Here is a 21,413-nt window from a genome sequence, read left to right as displayed (position 1 = left end):
CACAGTGTCACCGTTAAAAGCACCAAATAGTTAAAAAGCAGCTCTCTTATTCTTGACATTCATGTACACATAGAAAAGGTCCTGCATGCAAATGATTGAGGGAATACTTTGTTTCTATGAGTAAAAGTAGGGACATTTATGAAAGCTTTATTTTGGCTCTAAAAGGCTGTTCTGTGCTTAGTCACATAATAGTAAATTTAAAAAGTAGATCACCAAGGCTAAATACTTTTTTGTATACAAGTTCAAGCTTGCAGAATAAGAATTTCCTTCTTTTTACAAGATTAAAACGTTAAAATATTCATGGGACCGATGATTTGTTCACCCCCCAAAATATCACTTTTAACAGGCATGAGGTCAGACTGTCATTTATATAAAAAGTAATTTTTGCTAAAAAAAATTGACAAATTTGAGTTGAAAAACTCTATGTCTGCTTTGAAAACCAGGCTCACTATGATCTATCGAATTGACCTATGACCACTGGGTTCCTTGGTAGCAACAAACATCGAGCCTTTGCACATGCCCCATTTCATCTGAACTCTCCTCCCACTATTTCTTCTCATGGTTACACTTTTTTGACGGCACCAGATGACACAGGAGATATAAAAGGGGCCCGATTATGCAAAATATTGGCAGTCATGTTAAATTCTGGTTTTCTTCCTAAGTGAACGGGAAGCTATTGATAAAGATTTTAAACAGATAAGTAACCAGATCTCAAAGCCTTATGTTACCGGTTTAGGTACGCCATTTTCAGGAGTTTCATCTTCAATTCCCGATGGAGGGTTAGCACTACAAACAACAAAAATAAGTACACAACTGGTATTACTTTTCTGAAGTACAGATGGAGCATACTAGTATTTTTAATCTATGTCTGATAGTTTCCTGAAATTACTGTCTCCACCAGAGACGAAAATAGATGGTAAAAACTGCCTGTCCTATTCTGCTATTCCTAATGCCCTACATAAAACGTGTACACTCAACACTGGAAGTAGAATGGAATTGCCTCCACAATTTGTTAACGATGCCAAATTTGCAATTTGACGGTGGGGTATAATTTGAGTTTTTACATTTTTAAAATATGCATCATACTTAATCAATTTTATTTATCCTAAAACTACACTGAACTTCAAGGTACTCTAGGAATTGCCAAGGGCTATGTAACACACAGTTTCCTCTTTTCCCTGGTGCCCAAGGAACTCAGATGTGCAGTATGATGACGTTAACTCAGTACTGAGTTAACACACATGCTTCTTCCTAGTTTTCTGTTTTATCTGTCTTATTGGATATATGTCCTTTGTTGTATAAAAAACAAATTTTAAGATTTAAAAAAAAGTTTACTTTCATGTAAAGACTGCCTTCCAATTTGACACTAAGGAGCTCCAGACCTAATTTTGATGCATTAAAAAATAATTACTTTTTTAAAGCCAGTTAATACTTGAATTTGCCCTGTTACAACAAAATTGACATATAACAATAAACACTTATTCTCAAGAGACTCAAGCATATGGCCATTAACCATGAAATAAAACTTCTAGTACCACGGTGCAAATGGTTCCTTATATTTTTAATAATTATGATTTTGAAAGTGGGAATTAACCATTAACCTCATTTTATAGATGAAGAAATTGAAATACAAGGCAACTGACAATTATTTAGTAGCATTTCTAGGGAAATTGTCCAGATGTTGATATAGTTCAAAGCTGTTTTCACTGGGTTTCTGCTAATCTCTTCTAAACTTCACTTTTTGTCAAGCAGTTTCTATATAAACTAATTTAATCTCTATAGTGGTATTCTGTAACACAATCTCCAAACAAAGCAAAATGAAGGACAAAACCTGAAAACTTATCTGTTAAATTTTCATAGTTCTAATGCTTGACCCTCCCCCCCAAAAAATGCAATTATAATTATTCAGTACATTTCTCAGATGTAAGTTGAGCTTGTTCTTTATGTCACAAAACAGTATGTTTAGCCACAACTTTGAAATAAAACAAGACAATCAGAGACAGCACAGTGCAATGGTTAAGAACAGTTTTAACAATGGGCCAATCACAAAGAAGCTGGGGAAAACTCTAATAGCAAAGACTCGGCTCAGTTACAGCAACGAAGTAGGTATTGTACTGGATAGTAGAACACAGTTTGGCAGAGCTCTCTTCCCTAATAGACTTTTGAAAGTTTTAATTCTCTATCACCATTAAAACACTAGAAACATGATAAAATTATAAGCTTTATGTAGAAAAATAACATTTTAAGGGTAGATCTTTTCCTTTGGATGAAATAAACTTAACAGCTTTCCAAATAAAATGTTAATAAGGAATATGAAGACATTTTGACAGTGATAGGGAAGGGAGAAGGGTTCCTCTCCAATCAATTTAATCAAGCTGTGTATTGAGAAATTAAGGAATATTTAATCAGAAAATAAGCTTCAAGAATTATATCTAAGAATATTAACAAAGTAAAATAAAAATTAGTTCACAAAAATGTGTATCTGTTATCATTAATTTCTTGATCAACTGAAAAATCAGGGTATGAAGAAATATTACTTTCATAACTATTAAACTACACAAATCCCAACTCTGTGGTTAACTAAGAGTAGGGTTAGGAACTGGGTTGGATATATCCATTTCAAAACTAAATGACAAGGGCTTCCCTAGTGGTCCAGTGGTTAAGACTCCAAGCTTCCACTGCAGGGGGCGGGGGTTCGATCCCAGGGGGATGTTCCGCATGCCACCAAAGGCGGACAAAAACAAAAAACCCTAAATGACAAGATTTCAGATGATACAGCAATGAATAAATGAATAAATAAATAAATAAAAACAAAAAAAACTTCCAACATAGGGTTTTTTTTTTTTTTTTGCGGTACGCGGGCCTCTCACTGTTGTGGCCTCTCCCATTGCGGAGCACAGGCTCCGGACGCGCAGGCTCGGCGGCCATGGCTCACGGGCCTAGCCGCTCCGCGGCATGTGGGATCTTCCCGGACCGGGGCACAAACCTGCGTCCCCTGCATCGGCAGGCGGACTCTCAACCACTGCGCCACCAGGGAAGCCCTATAGGGGTATTTTTAAGCAAGGAACAATAATCTCAGCACCCCCTGAGCTGTTTCCACTTCTCACTTCTTCCCTCCATTAACTTTTTAAAAAATAACAGCTTTGAGATACAATTCCTGTACCACACAATCCACTCATTTGAAGTGTACAACTGAAAGGTTAAGTATATTTACAGAATAGTGTATGTATGTATCTATCTATCTAATTCCAAAACATTTTCATCACCCCAAAAAGAAACCTTATATATTTGTAGTCGCTCTCCATTTTCCCCTGTCCTGGTAACTACTACTTTCTGTCTCTTTGGATGTACCTATTGTGTACATCTAATATAATAAGAAACACAATATGTAGTTCTTTGTGACCGGCTTCTTTCATTTAGCATGTTTTCAAGGTTCATCCATGTTGTAACACTATCAGTACTTCATTTCTTTTTACTGCCAAATAGTATTTCACTGTATGGATATACCACTTTTCTAAATCTATCCATTTGATGGACACTTGGGTTATTTCCATTTTTTGGCTATTATGAATAATGTTGCTATATATGGTAGCTCTACGTTTAACCTTTAGAGGAACTATCAGACTGTTTTCCATAATAGTTGCACCATTTTACAATCTTACCATCAGTGTTATAAGGGTTCCAATTTCTCCGTATCTTCACAAGCACCTGTTAACTATCTGTCTTTTTGATTACAGCCATCCTAGTGGGTGTGAAGTCGTATTTCCCCCTCTTTTTAAACCCAAATATTCTTTAAAAGTCCTTTTTGTAATCACGCCTCCCCCACTATAAGACACTAAGGCATCTGGTCAGTGATGTCAGCATATCCATGTACTTGTACCCATGAGCTATTCTGAAATTTAGAGTAAGTTTCTGGCTCCCTGATATGTTCTGTAAATGATACTCAGACCTTTCTAGTAATCTAACAAAGGCAATCAATCTTATAACAAATTCATTAATTCCACTTCGAATTTTAAATAAATACGAAACATTGAAATTATAACCACAATGCATTACACCATCAAAAATATTAAGTTGTAAAAGTAGTTACCCAAGGAATTCTTTATTTTAAAAAAATTTTTAAGTTATAACTTTTTTTCTTAGTAGTCTGATGGTTATACTGTATACTCCATTATTGAGCTCATTTAAGAGTACAAAGTAACTTAATAGTGAAAAATATCCAAACCCTTACTTCAAAGACATTTTGTCCCCTGGGCTACTAGCAAATAAACAGAATTGGTATAAGACTACGTCCTGAAATAGTAATAAACTATAAAGGACTCAGTGTCTTGCTATCTTTGTCAAAATGTAATCAAACCAATGATTATAACAAAATAATTCTGACAATCTGCTGACAGAAGCACTGTACCGCACAATCTGCAAAAGCATCAACAAGAAATTTCACTAACCTGGCATTTTCTTCTTCTGGCCTTTCAACTTCATTTTCATCTACCAAAAAAAATACATAAATAAATAAATAAAATTAACAAACAAACCACTCTTAAAGAAACCAGTATTATGAAAATCTGAAGTGATCATCACAAGCACTAACCTAGGTCCTTTGCCAAATCACTGTGCACATGCACGTCCCATGGGCCTATAAGCACATCCAAAGTTAGATCACCTTATAATGACTTAACAAGATATGTCTTTTATGAAAAATAAAGAAATAAAAAAATCAGACTTTACTTCTATAAAAATAAACTTAAGAAGTATTACAGATTTCTAGACCTTTGTAAAAGAAACCCTATACATTTACATTTCAAACAGTACTACGAATGCTAAATCTTGCCGCCAAAGACAACGTATTTTACAAGTTTATCAAAATCAAAGTTTGTCGAAGTCACATTATCAAGGAGCTGCGTGGTGCCCAAACGTGCACTTTTACTAAACTATCCTAAAGACAATCAAGAATACGCATTTTAGGCAAGGAACAAACATTAACTTTCAAATCTAGTACCGGCAACAGACAAGAAGGGACTGTGACTTCATGGAAGTTAAAAGCCAGATGTCCCTTTCAAGGGGGATGTAAAAGATGCAGTAAACTTATTTTATGAAAAAGATATACACGAAGTGATACTGAAAACCATAAGCCTAAGGGACATGAGGTACTTCTATGTGGGTTAAAACGCAGTCTCTTAAAAAAGAAAAACTTCACCTTAATACAGGAGACATTCGGGGTTTTCTTTATGGGCCATAATGTATTCCATCTCTTTCTTTCTCTCTCTCTCTTTTAATTAATTATTTTTAAAGCACGACTTTCACACAAGGAGGTACCCTTGCAGGTGCATTCCATACAAACTGACCATCAAGAAACAAGACGTTAGTTTTACAGCATCAACTTTATTTAGCTATTATTACAGAATGACTGTTCCTGGGACAGGAAGGGCATCCCACAGTCAAGGGGCAAGAAGAGACACACCAACACAGCTTAGAATCGATATAAGAAAACAAGAGGAAAAGCGCACAGAGGCGAGGCGGCCGAGAAGCCCGGGCGGAGTGGACGGCGAGGCTGGGGCCCCAGCCCCTAGCCCCCTGCCCAGCGGGGTCCCAGCCGCCACCTGGTGGGTGCGTGTTGGGGGCGTGGGCTGGGCGGGAGGAGGCAAGGGGGGCGGGGGACGCGCACGCCGAGCTCGGCCTAAGTCAGGCCGCACGAGGCTCCATGCAAGAGGCCCCAGGCGGCGGCGAGAGGGCCCCAGGACGCCGGCCGTTTGCGGGCCGGGAAGGGAGGCCTGAGAGAACCCGGGAGAGAAAGAAGGGACAGGAAGTTCCGTACCGCCATAGAGCCACTCTTCCTCCTCATCCCCTCCGGTCCCGCCGCTCAGCTCCGACACTAGGCGCTCGACCTCGCCGGCCGACATGGCCGCCCCGAGCACAACTTAAAGGCGGCGATCAACAGCCCCCTCCAACCCTTCCCCAGCCTCGCTGCCCGGGGTCTCGAGAGGGGTGCGAACCCGCCGGCGAGCGAACGAAGAAGGCGCGAGACTCAAATCCAGGGTAGGTGGCCCCGGCGGCAGAGGCGGCAAAGAACACGGCTCCGGCGCCGCTCCGCCCGCGCCCGCGCACGCGCAGCAGCACCCAAGCAGCGCGGAGTCTCTAGGTGGCTTCGCTTCCGCGGCGGCGGCCACCTGAGCCTGGTTGCGCCTGCGCACCGTAGTTGGCCCCGCCTCCACGGGATCTCGCTTGCGTTTTAGCGTGGCTTTCTCCCGTGACGTTTTACGTAGCTACGATTCCCCTCCCCCAACGTTCCTTCTGATAACCTGTATTGCTTTTGCTGGAGAGTGCACCGTCGTTACTTTCTGCGTGTGATGCTTGCTTTCTCGTTTTGTTTTTTTAAAATCTTCCGGAAGGCCTTGTTTCATTCTTTACTTGTATCAGACTTGATCCAGAATCGCCTTATCAGTCCCTGTTTCTCATTAGAGGAGAAATCATAATTCATGCCCACTTTCCTGAAAAATTAATTTTAACAGCAAACAAAAGCCAAACTAAAAAATGAATAATGCATTCTCTTTGTCAAAAAGTCAAAGACCTTCTCATCCACTACCCTCCTTTCCAGAAATAGCCCTTGTTTTTCTGTTTCATGTGCAGCATTATGAAATTTTATACATATTTGCTACACGTGTATTGTTTTGGTGAAAGAACCTGAGATTAATGAGTCTTAAGGGGTACAATATTGTATGTATGATTGTGTAGATTTGTTTATTTGATTGGTTGGTTTGGTTGTTTTTTTTTCTCAGTGTCTTGGAGGTCCTTTCCATATTTGTGTATGTCAAACTATGTTCATTTTTTAAGTGCTTCATCATATTTTTTCATTTATTTATTTAACAAATATTGAATATCTGCTGTTTAAGAACTTAGGAAATAAAAGTATGAGTAAAGCACAGCCCCTGCCCTTGAGAGCTCTCAATTTATTGAGAAAGGCAGAAGGGTGGTAAACAATTAACTCACTTACAAGGGAAAGGTGGGTCTTCATAGAAGCACAAAGTGTTTTTACACCACCAATGCCACACCATCTCATGCTAGTTAAACAAATCATGTGGTTTTAATCTCCCTAACCTTTGAACATTCCTCTATTGCTATTCTCAGCCTCCCTTATCTGAAGGGGATAGATAATCCCTTGTGTATTTCTAAAGTCTGTTGAGATATAGTCAACTTTTGACATCTTTCCTGAACCCCATTTCTTTCTTTATTCTATAAATACTTATGGAGGGCCTACCAAGTGCCAAGGACTCTTCTAAACTATGTAGATTCAGCAATGAGTAAAACAAAGTCCTTCCTCCCGTGAAGCTTTCATTCTAATGAAAGGGAGACAGACAATAAACATATAAATGTACAGTATGTCAGATAGTGATAGGGATTATAAAGTAGGGTAAGCAGGAAAGGGGGACCCCGAGCAAAGTGATGAAGAGGGATAGGATGCAATTCTATATCAAGTGGTCGGGGAAAGCCACTCTAATGAGGTGGTTCAAAAGTAGAGACCTGAATGGAGAGAAGTAAACCGTTGTGAATTTCTGGGAGAAGCCCTATCAGGTGGAGAGAATAGGAAGTGCAAAAACCCTGAGGCAGAAGCGTACTTGGAGCATTCAAAGAACCCCAAATGTAGCTGGAGTGGAGTGAGGGAGAGAGGATATGTAAATGAGATTAGAGTTATTCTGGAGTGGGTAGTGCAGAGCTAATCATTCCTTTCTGCACAGTATGCTGATTCCGTGGCATGTGTCTATCACATCATATAGTAATTATTTGACTACATATCTGTTTTCCTAAGACTTCACCAAATCCTCCCTCAAACAGGGCATCTTCTTATATGTCGTTCTAATTCCTGGTGTGTTGCCTAGCACTTAGGAGATCTTCTTGGCCTCTACTGACAGTAACAAAGTGAAGATTTTACATTCTGCTCGAGAGTGTCATAAGGCACTCACTCACATTCCTGTCTATGTTTCTATTTATCATTCTATGAGTCTGTAATGATGGTTTCATGGGAGAACAAACTGCCTTTTGCTGAAGAGCCTCTTTCTCCTTTCAGCTGCCTGAAATGAGCTTGTCTTTCAAGGCATTACTTAAACTGAAGAATTGATGAATAATAATTGATGCATCAGAATTGCCTTCATGGTGGAGGTAGCATTTGAGCTAAGCTTTGAAAATGAAGATTTTCACAAGCAGAGAAGCCCATAAATCACTAATAACCACTCTTAAAAAAACTCTTCCTTCCTTGCTTCCAAACTGAGTTCTTTGCCTGGATAGACTTCCTTAGTTAAAGGTATCTTTATCTCCCACCAGGGGAGACTTCAAAGACAGGTAGCTTGAAGATATTATATGAAATTATGACCTTATCAAACTACGATACTCCATATATTCTGATATTTGTTTTCCATTGTGTGTGTGTGTGTGTGTGTGTGTCTGTGTTGGTGTGTGTGTGAGAGAGATCTGCTGGTTCTTGGCAAAAAAAAAAAAAGCCGAAAACAACAAAGCAACAGGTTTAATGTATCTATCTCTGAGAAGTACTGAAAGGGAATGCTCAGTAGATGATGATTAAAATGATGACAGGAGGTAAAGATCAAATAAAGGTGCCTTGCTCAGTATGTAGTAGATAGTAAGTACACATAGATGTGTTTTGAATAGATATGGCATTTAGGCTCGACTATACTATTTGCTGCCAGCTTTAGTTATGTCATTTCAATGTTCCTCACTTTCCTTATCAGTAAATTGATATATTAAAATAGCATTTTATACCCACTTCTTGGAAGGATAACAAAGGTAAAATGAAGTTTCAAACGTGAAAGCATTTGACAAATTAGAGGTGACTGGTAAAAGAAGTTTTCATATTATTGAGGTAGGGGGAAGTCATTCTGGTTTATCCGTGAGTTAACTTGAATTTTATGCTAACTAGCCTGTTTGTGGCCTATGAAACATACTTTGTACCTCTTCTTTAATTATGAAAGAAAAGGGCACGTTGACCAGAAGTAAAGAATGTCCATGTTAAAAATAAAGATTAGGGACTTCCCTGGTGGTCCAGGGGTTAAGACTTTGCGCTTCCACTGCCAGGGGCGTGGGTTTGATCCCTGGTCAGGGAACTAAGATCCCTCATGCCATGCAGCCAAAAAGTAATAAGTAAATAAGTAAGTAAGTAAATAAATAAATAAATAAATAAATAATATTAAATGCCTCCTTTCCTGGGACACCAGAGCTGGTACTCCTTCAATGATAAGACTAACTTTCCAGGTGCCAAGGCCATACTATTCGCTGTGTACCTGCTGATCTTTTTTCTCTTTTTTGAAACCACGTAAGAATGTATCCCTGACTTGTTTGATGTTCTTTCTTCTGATAAGACATAAAATTGTGCTGAAGACTATGCTTCTCCGGAGCAGTTCCTCAGAATTATCTGAGAGGCTGTCTTCCAGGCTATAGTCCTCAGTCTGGCCAATAAAACTCTTTGCTATGCTATTATAAATTGTTTATTGATTATTTTCTTCAACATGTTATGGTTTAGGCCTTTTGTCCTTTGAACATCCTGAGAAACTGCACATGTGTACAGTTTTCCTTTGTCTCTAGATACCACAACAAGGAATTAAGCCTCAATTATCCATCTTCCTCTGCATTCTGATATATGTTAACACTAAATTCTATGTTGCTAGTTGTTTCTGGCAATTGTATCATCTATTCACATCTACACTGCTATGTAAACTTCACATTCTTTAAGGGTGAAAACAAAACATGTTTGTTCACCAGATTCTCTCTTACAATATCAAGCAAATGGGAAGTGCTTAGTAAATCCTTAAGTGTTGATCATGAACAGAGAGGACTTAGAAATGAGATGGAGATAGGCTTGATTTTATGAGAATAGAAAATAATTGCTAGCTATTTTGAGCAGAAAAGTACAAATCACATTTAAATAAGGTACATCTGATGGTCTTAAGCATGCAATTTTAGCAAGAATTCATCTAACTCTGCTATGATGTCTGAGATGAAGAAATCAATTTTTTCCTGGGTTTTCTTCTCTTTTCTGTCTACCCTGTCCCCCAAGGTTATTTCATCCAACCCCATGACTCTTAATACTGTCTATGTGATATATATCTATGACTCTCAATTTTCTGTCTGCATTCTTAATTTATCGTTAAGCTCGGGACAAGCTGCTCACTCAGATGCTTCACCTGATGCCTCTCTTGGGTATTTAATAGGCATCTCAAACTTATGCCCAAAACAGAACTTGTGAATTCCCTTCCCAAACCTGTCCTATCCCACTTCCATTCTCTCCCAAGCTTCTCCATCGTATTATGAATAACCACCATCCAACCAGTTGTTCAGCCGAAACCTAAGGAATCATCCTTGATTCCCCTCTTTCCCTCTTGATTCCCTCTCACGCCTATAAAAATCCATTAGCAAGACCTGTTACTTCTTCCTACAAAATATATCCCAAATCTGTCTACTTCTCTCCATCTCCACTGTCTACTTCTCTCCATCTCCACTGCAATTCACGTAACACAAACTCTTCAATAGTTTCCTGTTACACATAAAATAAAATCCAAACTTCCTACCACGTGACCTATAAGCCCCTTCATGATCTGGCAGCCCCTTGGGTGGCATGTGGCTGTACAGGTTGTGTATTGCCCAACTTTATGCAGTCCCCCCACATTTCCTCATTCTGAGTCACTTTTTGTCAACTCTTTAAGTGTCATTCCCTTACATACTCTATGCTTATCCCCTCCCAGTTTCTTCAGGCCTGAATTCCAACTCTGTATCTAACTCTCAGTCCCTAACTTTGTTCCATTATATATACATGTCCCACATGTCCATTATATATACATGTCAGTATTTTAGCAGAGATGTCTCTACTCATTCACTGAAACTGAAATCTAACTTCCCTCCAGGGACAGCACATCATCCTCATCCTTCTCTACTGTAGACCCACCATTTTTCTTCACCCAGTTGTACTATGGAGCCTGGAGGAAGTATTGCCATTTCCTTTGCTCTGGTGGGCCACTACCAGACTGTTATGGTGACACTTTCTTTTGAAAATCCTCCTCCTTGCCAGTGCATACCTCCTAATTAACCACCTCTGCCTCTCTCTCTTCATTTCCCCTTATTCACAGATGATGTTGGGGTCTGGTACACAGTCTTCTGTTCCTTTACCACTTGGCATCATAACAAGTAACTTGCACATTCTGCTCATCTGTTTTTTTTGTTTGTTTGTTTGTTTGTTTTGTTTTTTTGCGGTACGCGGGCCTCTCACTGTTGTGGCCTCTCCCGTTGTGGAGCACAGGCTCCGGACGTGCAGGCTCAGCGGCCATGGCTCACGGGCCCAGCTGCTCCGTGGCATGTGGGATCCTCCCGGACCAGGGCACGAACCCGTGTCCCCTGCATCGGCAGGCAGACTCTCAACCACTGCGCCACCAGGGAAGCCCCATGCTGCACTCTTTGCTCTGCTGCCAGGAATGCTCCTCCCCATCCTGTACACCTGGTGAACACCTGGTTTTCTTTGAAGGCAACTCAAAACTTATGTCCTATATGAAACTTCTTCTGACCGCTTCCCTTTTTGCTTCACTTAGTCAGAGTTTATTTTTCCCACTTTATAACCCTTGAACATTTTTTTTTTTAAAAAAATGTTGCTCTGGGACTTCACTGGAGGTCCAGGGGTTAAGACTCTGTGCTCCCAATGTAGGGGACTCTGGTCCAGGGGTTCGACCCCTGGTTGGGGAACTAAGATCCTGCATGCCGCATGGTGCAGCAAAACAAACAAACAAACAAAAAATTAAAAACGTTGCTTCTGTAATGTTTTATTGCATTTGCTTGCTTTACATGTGTGGGTTCTTTTATTTCAGATTCTTCTGAAGGCAAGACTATGGCTTACTTCTATTAATATCCTCAGTGTCCAACACGGTGTCTGGAATGTTGTACATGTCCATTAAAAGTTGGTTGAATATATTATTTATTATACTGATATGAACTGAGCATTTATTCGACAAACATTTATTGAATACCTGTTATTTTCTAGTGTTGGGGATACCAAGCTTCTAGCGCACCATCTAGCAGAACAGATATGTTAAGGAAAACAGGTATGTTAAAACTTACCCCAGATATGGCAAGTACTTAGCAGAGGTGTAAATTTTTCATGGATCAGGTAATATATCTTATTAACCACTGTATTTTGGAGCCTAACTCAGTGATTACACTTAATAAGTGCTTTATAAATAGTGATTGAATGAACTGAACCTGTAAAACATTCTGGGCTCAATCTGTTGACTTCATCGTGCAGCTGTTTAATGTTCTAAGCTGGGATAGCTGGAGAGAAAGAGAGAAATCATGAAGGTTTTTGGTGCCATTATAACGCATCTGGCTGTATTCTGTAGGCAACTGGGCCAGGAGAGGATTTTAAGCAGAAAAATGGTTGAACAAGCTTAGTTTACTAGGAAGCAAACTGAATGGAAGGGAGAAGAGATGGAAAACTGGGAAATGATGGCGGGGGGAGGGTCACTGCTATTGTTCAGTTGACCGAAGACGGTGGATTAAGGCAGTGAGAGGAAGGATAGATGAGGAGAAAGGGCTGGATTCTAGATTTTTGAAGTGGATCAAGATTTAGTGCCAATGAGATGAGGGAAGGAAGATGGAGAAAGTGAAAGAGAAACCGTTATGTCTGTTAGAGGTTTGTGTCCAATAATGTATGTGATAGTAATGTATAAACTAAGAAACATCACACAGCAGTTGGTTGTTTTTATCTTCTCTGGCTGCTCTTAGTTTTGCTGGGCAACACATCACTTTTAAAGAAATGCGTTCAGATCCAAGGAAAATATCATATTTAGAATTAGGATTTATCATTCCTGAGATTTCTCAAGGAGCAGCGAAGATAATCCGAGCAGAGAGGGAGACGAAAAGAAAATCCCTCAGCTCTTTCTTAGGCAGCTCCTTTCCACTTCCCCGAACTTTCGAGGCACCCGGGAGCCTCCGAGCCCCGCCCGTTTATTCCCAGCCCTCACCATTCTTCCGCGACGTCTCCCCGCTAGCCAATCACGCTCCGTAACGTCATTACTATGCGCCCACACTGGATGAGTCGGAGGCCGTCCCACGTGTACTGTGTTGACTGTCAATGTCTCCGGGAGCCCAATTCCCGGAAGCTGTGAGCTCTGAGAGAAGTTCCTGCTCTTGGTGCCCTGAGTCTGCGAATCCCCACCATGAGCACCCCAGGCGTGTTGACCTTCACCCAGCAAGCCTGGGAGCAGGTCCTGGCCAAAGTGAAACGGGCCGTGGTCTACCTGGACGCCGCCTCCGCCGAGAGCCTGCACTGGGGCTGCGGGTCCTCACGGCTGCTGGAGGCGGTGGGGAACTCTGCGTGTTACCTGCGGGAGTTCGAGCCCTCCGCAGTTGGTGGCGGAGCCGAGCAGCCCAAAGCGGTGTTTGTGTTGAGTTGCCTGCTGAAAGGCCGGACCGTGGAGACCCTACGGGACATCATCTGCCGCAGTCACTTCCAGTATTGTGTGGTGGTCACGGCTGTGAATCACGCAGTCCACCTCACGGCTAATCACGTGCTGCCGGCGGCGGCGGCTGAGCTGGAAGGGCAGCAGCCAGTGTTCGAGCAACTGGAGGAGAAGCTGTGTGAGTGGATGGGCAACATGAACTACACGGCTGAGGTGCTGCACGTCCCGTTGTTACTCGCATGTGCTGCTCCCCACCTTGCCTTGACTCCAGCTTTTGCTTCCCTTTTCCCACTATTACCCCAGGATGTGCATATCCTCAACCGTGCCCGATCGGACAAGAGGAGGCTGGGAAACCTGGCTGAGGTGGATGCCACTACCCTAACCCCTGAGCTGCTGCTGACGATTAGGTGCCTGGTGTCCGGCCTCAGTTCCCTGTGTGAGCATTTAGGGGTACGGGAGGAGTGTTTTGCTGTAGGTTCCCTCAGTCGGATCATCGCTGCAGATCTGGCCAATTTTGCTCCCGCCAAGAACAGGAGGAAGACCGCCACAGGCAGGGCATCAGTGGTCTTTGTGGACAGAACTCTGGATCTCACAGGTAAGTGGCGTTTGCTGTGGAAGTCTTCATAACTGCTTTCCAAAGTGCTGGGACTTTCATTGATTCAACATATATTTTATTGACCTCTAACTATGTGCCAGGTTGAGAAGTCAAAGAAGAGCTAGATGAACACAGTCCCTGATCCCTCAGTTTATCGTCTAGAGGGGGGATACAGACAAGCAAATCAGCAAATTTGTTAAATGCTATCTTGGGTAAATACATCCTCAGCGTGCACTGCCCTTTTAAACAAGAACAACTGCATCTAGCCCAGAGATTGGAAAAACAGACTTATGCTGACATGGAGGAGAGCTGTCCACCTGGGAACCTTTTAGACATGTGCAGATATCAGTATTCACAACAATCCTTCATAAGAAAGCTTTAAGTTGTTGGAGAAGTATTAACAGATGAACAAGTGGAGGTAACCTGTACCACAAAACACGAAAATATTACAGTTAGTTGACTTTCAAGTTTCTTTACATGAGTGTTAATAAATGAGGCTGAACTTAAATTTCACCAGAAAATGAGGCTAAACAGAATTGTAGAAAATATGTACAATTGTATTTAGTCTCATTTTCTGGTGAAAATATTTTCAAACGTTCATTTATTCTTAGCTCTCATTCTATTGAAGATTGGGTAATCCCAAATTGTAATAATATTTATACACGTAAGTAACAAATGTTACCCTTAAAAATAGGTGAAGAAAAAACATTTTCTGATATTTGACAGATGCATTTATTTTCAAAGGTCAACTTTATTGTTCTCTAATTAGGTAGATGTAATGCTGCTGGTAGTGTAGGCTGGCCACACCCAAGTTCAGGGAGAATAATCAGGAAACTGACTTTGGCAAGCATTCCCTTCAGTAGGTTAAAAAAAAATGTCAAATGAAGTTAAAAAAACCACAACAGGTGCAATTTGAATTTTTGACCTTATAAGATTCATTCATTCACAAGTAAGCTAAGTGGTAATTAAGCTTAATTATTCACAAGTAAGCTAAGTGGTAATACTGAGATATAAGCTTAATTATGTGACTGAAGTAACCAGGTGCTCAGCCTGTCAGTGTGATTTAAATAAAAGTAATCATTGTAACACCCCTGAACTCTTAGAGGATTAAAAACACCTGATGAGTGAGTCTATGCTTGTTGAGTTTTTGAGTGCGTGGTATATACTGCTTATGCTTCTATTTCTTTTTGCCCAAAATGTGACATATTGTTTCATAATTAATCAAGGTCACATATTTTTGTGTCCCCCCCCCCAAAGACTCCAGTTAGGCAAACTTTAATGTCCTGGCCATCCAGCATCATAGCAACTACTCCTTTACATATTATGCATCTCTTCCTTGTATATGACTCTTCTAAATACAGAAAAAAACAAGGTAAGTGTAGCTTCTTGTCCTCTAAAAGCTTACAATACGAAGTAGTCAAGAATGATTTAGAAAATAAGGGCGCTAGGAAGACAAAGTTGCCGTTCAGCACAATTATTTTATACTTTCTCTCGCTTCAAGCCTCCAGATTTCCCTCCCCATGTTCACCCCCTCAGCTTTCTTGCTTTTATATAAGCCACCAGAAAACTGTATCTTCTTATCACTAAGTCTACCAACCTTTTTACCTCTGTACCCCACATATTTTTCTTTCCTTCCTTCATATTAAAAGATGTACTGTTCCTGCTACTATCTAGTGCCAACTTTTCCTCCTTTGCAGACTAGATCTTTTCCTTTTTCACTTCTCTCATAGGTTTACTTCTTTCAAATACCCTCCCCTTTCCTAGATCATCAGTTTTTAAAAAAAGTCTTTTCTACTAGGTTTTCCCCATCAAAATACACACAGAATGGAACATCTCCTTTCTTGACCCCTCAGGCTCAGTTTCATTTTTGCTCCATTTTTAGCAAACTTAGAAATTTGTACTTGCTGTCTCTACAATCATCTGCTTCAATTTTCCCTTGACTTCAATTAGGCTGTTTGCCCCTCAGTACTCCTCAGGAACTTCCTTTGTCAAGATCACTGGTGGCCTCCATGTCACCAAATCCAATATTCAATTATCAGAATCCATTTTACTCAGTCTGAAAGCAGCATTTGTCACGACAGAGTAGAGGATGTAAATAGTTAAAAAAATACAAATATTAAGGAAGTACAGAAGACATACAGATCATGCAGTTTCTTGTGTAATCCCATCAAAACATAAAACTGGTGACATGTTATTTGCTTGCTCACAACCCTCCCATCACATCCACTATCAAATCTAAGTTCCTTAGCACGGTTTCCAAGGCCATACATCATCTGCCTGTGTGTATCTATCCCACCTCATCCCTTATTGATCTCCCCCCACACACTGCTCCCCTGGCATGCTGGCCACCTTGCCATTTCTCAACATGCGAAGTATGTCCCAGCCCCAGGGCCTTTGATGTTCTTGTGCAGCTCAGCTTGGAATGCTCTTCCTTCAGGTGTCTACATGGTTTTGTCGCTCACTTCCTTCGAATCTCCACTCACATGTCTCCTCCTCAGACAAGCCTTCCCTGACCACTTTCTTTAGACACTCTCTAACCCCTTACCCTGCTTTATTTGTCATAGTCGTTACCACTACCTAACATGCTAATTGATTGTCAGTTGCCTGTCTCCTCCCATTTGAACGGAAGCTCGTGAAGGGAGGGGCTCTATTTTGTTTACTGTTTATTAACTAGCACTCAGAAGAGTGCCTTGAAAATAGTAGGTATTCAGTAAATATTTATTGAATGAATGGATGAATGAACAGGTGAATTAAAGGTTGCTGACAGCTAGACTTCCACTGAGGTTAGTATACTTATTTTTTCTGATTGAAAATACTTCTGAGATTCCTAAGTTGCATCACTAGTCATTCACAAATGCAGCGGGGCACACATTTTCTGAATATTCTAAAATTTGACAATTTGGGACCACAGTAGTATTTGAGAAAGGAAATAATAATATTAACTAATCATATTTATGTGATTATTTAATGGATAAAAATCACTTCCACATTACCTTAATTTGATCTTCTCAACAAATTAGGTGAGTTAAGTATTATTTATCATTTCAAGAATAAAAAATTGAGGCTCTGAAGTTGTTCTTTACTGGAAAAAAGAAAAGCAGAAACATTAAGTAGTAGGCCAGATGTGACAGGATTGCTCCAATATTTCTATTGGTGGCCGAGGTCAGCATCTTTTGTTTTCTGAATTGTCAGAGTTAAGTGCTCACTTTCTTTGTACCTGTTTAGGATCCTTCTGCCAGTAGGTGGGCTTCCAGGGTGTGCTTTAAATTGGTGATGGTACACATTAAGCAAACTGGTGTGGGAGAAGACATTTTAGGTACATGAGACCATGTAAAAGGATATTTAATGTTAAAGGGGGCATTGTTCAAAGGGAGCAAATGGGAGGCCTCTCTGGGTAGATTCAAGGCAACAGGTAAAGAGAAAGAAAAATTCATTTACTTTGTCCAGGGCTTTGTCCAGGAGGAACCATGAAAGTATTGTTTTCAATAGAATGCCAAGAGAACTATGCAAGCTGATGATAAAGCAATGGGAGTGAACCTCCCAAAAGTTCCTTGAGGTATTTTCCAAGTACATTTAAAATTTTAAGGACTCTGCTTCCTTCCTACTTTACTGAATAATTCAGTGGAAAAGCATCTAGGTGGGGCTAAGCAAGATAGGTGTCCATGCAGGGAGGCGAGCGCTACCAGGCCTGGGTGAGGGAGCTCGAGTTGGGTGAGATCTCCTGAGTGGGGAGAGGTGCCTGCATGAGGTGGTGGGTGGCAGCAACAGTGGCCTGGTGGGATAGGAGATAAAGGGAAGCCAGAGTGGGTGGCATAAAGGGGTGTCCCTGGGGCGCAACTATCTACCTCTCTACTGGTGCATGGAACGAGTTTGATTTGCGATCCCCTCTGAAACCAGTAAGCTTTGGCATAGTGTAGCCAAGAAAAGGTCCATGATCTACTTCCCATTTTTAAATTATGACATTCTCTCCTTCAGAAGGGATCTAAATTATATCTGGCTGGTGGAGGGTAGATTTTGGAGGATAGATACTAATTGGAGCAAGTTTGTTACTATGTCCTAATAACTTATAAATTGAAGTTTTTTTAATGGATACCTTTTGGATAACCCTCCATACTATCTTCCAGATGGTCAGTTTAATGGTTCATTTATTTCAAAAATGTTTCAACATAGTGTTATTATTCCATATTGGTAATCCTCAGGGCTGGTTTTCAGTTGGTGCGTAGCTGTATTGTCAAACCTGTTTTTTAAATACTAAAGTACTTCTGTACTAGCCAGTAAAGGGAAATTCTCTACTTGTTGAGAATTACCTGTTACTGTTGCCTGGTGGAGGCGAGTGATAGGGCTTAGGAGCACTGTGGTGTGGATGCAGCTGACCCCCAGGGGTGTTGAGGCAGCAGAGGGAACTCATGCTGGTAGTGATGGTTGTAGAGATGCAGCACTTCTCCTCTGCTCCAGAGTGGCCCAAAATTGGATGGGGTGGTAGGGTAGGTGGTGTTGGTGGCACTGTTTTTGGCGCGGGTGCTTTCCAACCTTGATCCAGGCTTTGGCGTCCAGGAACATACCCGATCACCATGCTCAATATTTTTACTGATCTTTCCTGGATGCAACAAGCATAAGGAGCTGGGGAGCTCATGACTTGTTGTTACAAGAATTTGGCGTGGGGCTTCCCTGGTGGCGCGGTGGTTGAGGGTCCGCCTGCCGATGCAGGGGACGCGGGTTCGTGCCCCTGTCCGGGAGGATCCCACGTGTTGCGGAGCGGCTGGGCCCGGACCGTGGCCGCTGGGCCTGCGCGTCCGGAGCCTGTGCCCCGCAACGGGAGAGGCCGCGGCAGTGAGAGGTCCGCGTTGTGAAAAAAAAAAAAAAAATTGGCGTCGTTTCTTTTCTTTTCTTTTTTTTTTTTAATTTTTAGTGGAGTACAGTTGATTAAAAATGCTATGCTAGTTTCTGCTGTACAGCAAAGTGAATCAGCTATACATACACCGGGGTGGTTTCTTGCATCATATTGTGGTTTAGACAGAATGTGGGGCATTGTTTAGCCAGGGATGGCTGTAGCATATAGATGATTACACCAACAGTTTCTAAAAGTCAAAAGGTAATTGGAAATGATCGGAATGACTTGAATGGTTTGAATTTCAATTTAAATTATGTGACAGCAGTTTTTTCGGTACGCGGGCCTCTCACTGTTGTGGCCTCTCCCGTTGCGGAGCACAGGCTCTGGACGCGCAGGCTCAGCGGCCATGGCTCACGGGACCAGCCGCTCCGCGGCATGCGGGAACCCGTGTCCCCTGCATCGGCAGGCGGACTCTCAACCACTGCGCCACCAGGGAAGCTCCAGCAGTTTTAATATAGCGGCCAAAGGGAAATACATTTTTAGTTTTTTATTTAGATGTTAATTTATATACCTAGTATATTAATTTGTTATTTGTTGTTAAATATTTTGGATGCCATTTTTGATAATTTACCATTAGAAGATTTATATGCCTATGTATATATTCTTGGATGTAAAACTGACACTACCAAAAATAACCTCCAATAGTTCATAAATATTCGGCAGTGTTAATATCATGCTTACAATTTTGAGAAATTTCTCTTTTTGTCGTCATCTTTGCTGAAAGTAATATCGCTTTGTCTAATAGTTGGGTTTTTTTTTCAGTAAACATTTATTGAGTGCCTACTATGTGCCAAGCGTTGTTCCAGGTCTAGGGAAACAGTGGTGAACAAGATAGACAAGTTCCTTGCTCCCTTGAAGCAGTTGATAAGCTCTCAGGGCTGAAAAATAGAGAAAGTTTGTTGCAATTGTTTGAGAAGTAAATGGCCACCAGTGTCTGTTGCTACGATTTTGGCATACTTCTACCATGTCTAACCCACACAGAAGCTTGTGTCTCTGCGGAGTGCTTCTGGCGTGTTTGCATAGGGGATTTAAATACAGCATTCTACGGACTGTTCTGGCTTCTAATTTGTTTCAAGGGACAATTAAAAAGGTAGACGTGATTTATGAATCTCGAAAAGTTTGAGTCTGGTTTTCTTTCCATTCTTTTCTGGCTCTTGAGATCGACTAGAGAGCTTTGTTGATAGTCTACAAGTTCAAGATCAAAAGATAGGAAGTGGCGGTAACTCTGGGAAATAAATTTCGTTTCTTGGTTCAATTCTCCTGAATTTTAGTTTCATGTAAACTTTTAAATTAAATTTAGTCAGTTAAAGGTTAACTCCCAATCCAATGGGTGGTTCTTAATCCTGGGATTATGGTATACTTGTGCATTTATATTTGCTTTAAGGTGTGATTGTATATTATTAAAGTCTTGAAATTTGAGACTATTAATAGTGGCTAACATTTGAGAGCATACTACTTTTCTCAGCAATCTACATATATAAACTCCTTTAATATTCATAATAATTCTTTTATAATTATCCCCATTTCACAGATGAGGAAACGGAGACATATAGGAGTTAACTAACTTACCCAAGATCACACAGCTCGTAAATGGCAGAGTCAGGGTTTGAACCTTGGCAGCTTGCTCTAGAGCCTGTGCTCATAATCTCTCTCATATGTGAGGCTATCATCGTCCTGGTTAGTAGAGATGATGCTGATATGGCCTCTAGAAGCTAACACCTTCCAAGACTAAACACAGTTGTTGGACTCTGGTGCTGCCTTAGTATTCAAAGAAGTGACTTATTCTTTCCTCCCCCATCTCTCCCAATCTGATTTTCCACAAAATGCAAAATAACCAATTAATATCTTTATTTTAGGGTTCAGAGGATACTGTTTAAAATAAGCATAGGTATGAGGAACAATTGAGAAGCCATTTAAGGCTCTGACTAGATTGCAGGTGTTAGATCCAGAGCAGTATAATAACTGCAAGTCTTAGCTTAGTGACTTACTTGTTGTTTGATTCTCATTGAGGCTTTTTAGGGTTTTCTCATTTGTAAACAGGGGAAAAGAGTGACCTTGAAGTGCTGTTGGAAACATGAAATCATCCATCCATCCATCCATCCATCCATCCATTATATAACTAAAACAGTAGATAAGAGATTTAAAAGTGATAGGGTTTCCATTTTATTTTATTATTTTTTAAGCTTTTAAAAAAATTATTTTATTTATTTTTGGCTGTGTTGGGTCTTTGTTGCTGTGCGTGGGCTTTCTCTAGTTGCGTTGAGCTGGGGCCACTCTTCGTTGCGGTGCGCAGGCTTCTCATTGTGGTGGCTTCTCTTGTTGCAGAGCACGGGCTCTAGGCATGCAGGCTTCAGTAGTTGTGGCTCGTGGGCTCAGTAGTTGTGGCTCGCAGGCTCTAGAGCTCAGGCTCAGTAGTTGTGGCACACAGGCTTAGTTGCTCCACGGCATGTGGGATCTTCCCGGACCAGGGCTCAAACCTGTG

At 41.0% G+C, this 21,413-nt stretch overlaps 2 protein-coding genes across 30 annotated transcripts in view; one reads left to right on the top strand and one right to left on the bottom strand.

The window, feature by feature from the left end:
• FIP1L1 (factor interacting with PAPOLA and CPSF1) overlaps positions 1-6,131 on the bottom strand; it is a 65,452-nt gene extending 59,321 nt beyond the window's left edge. For 14 of the 29 annotated variants that reach the window (XM_082838871.1, XM_082838877.1, XM_082838873.1 and 11 more), the window contains exons 1-4: positions 5,816-6,131; positions 4,592-4,636; positions 4,449-4,488; positions 729-786 (exon numbers count right to left, since the gene is read on the bottom strand). In XM_082838871.1, coding sequence (XP_082694997.1) covers positions 729-786; positions 4,449-4,488; positions 4,592-4,636; positions 5,816-5,900 — 228 coding nt within the window. In that variant the 5' untranslated portion in view covers positions 5,901-6,131. The remainder of the gene's footprint in view (positions 1-728; positions 787-4,448; positions 4,489-4,591; positions 4,637-5,815) is intronic. The other 15 variants (XM_082838874.1, XM_082838875.1, XM_082838872.1 and 12 more) reach the window with 4 other exon arrangements.
• A 6,994-nt stretch (positions 6,132-13,125) lies between these two features.
• The window catches only part of SCFD2 (sec1 family domain containing 2), a 394,032-nt gene continuing 385,744 nt past the window's right edge, over positions 13,126-21,413 (top strand). Inside the window, exon 1 of the mRNA XM_082838240.1 lies at positions 13,126-14,040. Coding sequence (XP_082694366.1) covers positions 13,203-14,040 — 838 coding nt within the window. The 5' untranslated portion in view covers positions 13,126-13,202. The remainder of the gene's footprint in view (positions 14,041-21,413) is intronic.

This window comes from Leucopleurus acutus (genome assembly GCF_964270905.1).
Source record: "Leucopleurus acutus genome assembly, chromosome: 4".
In the NCBI taxonomy this organism is placed as follows: Eukaryota; Metazoa; Chordata; class Mammalia; order Artiodactyla; family Delphinidae; genus Leucopleurus; species Leucopleurus acutus.
This window is presented reverse-complemented; position numbering and strand designations above follow the sequence as displayed.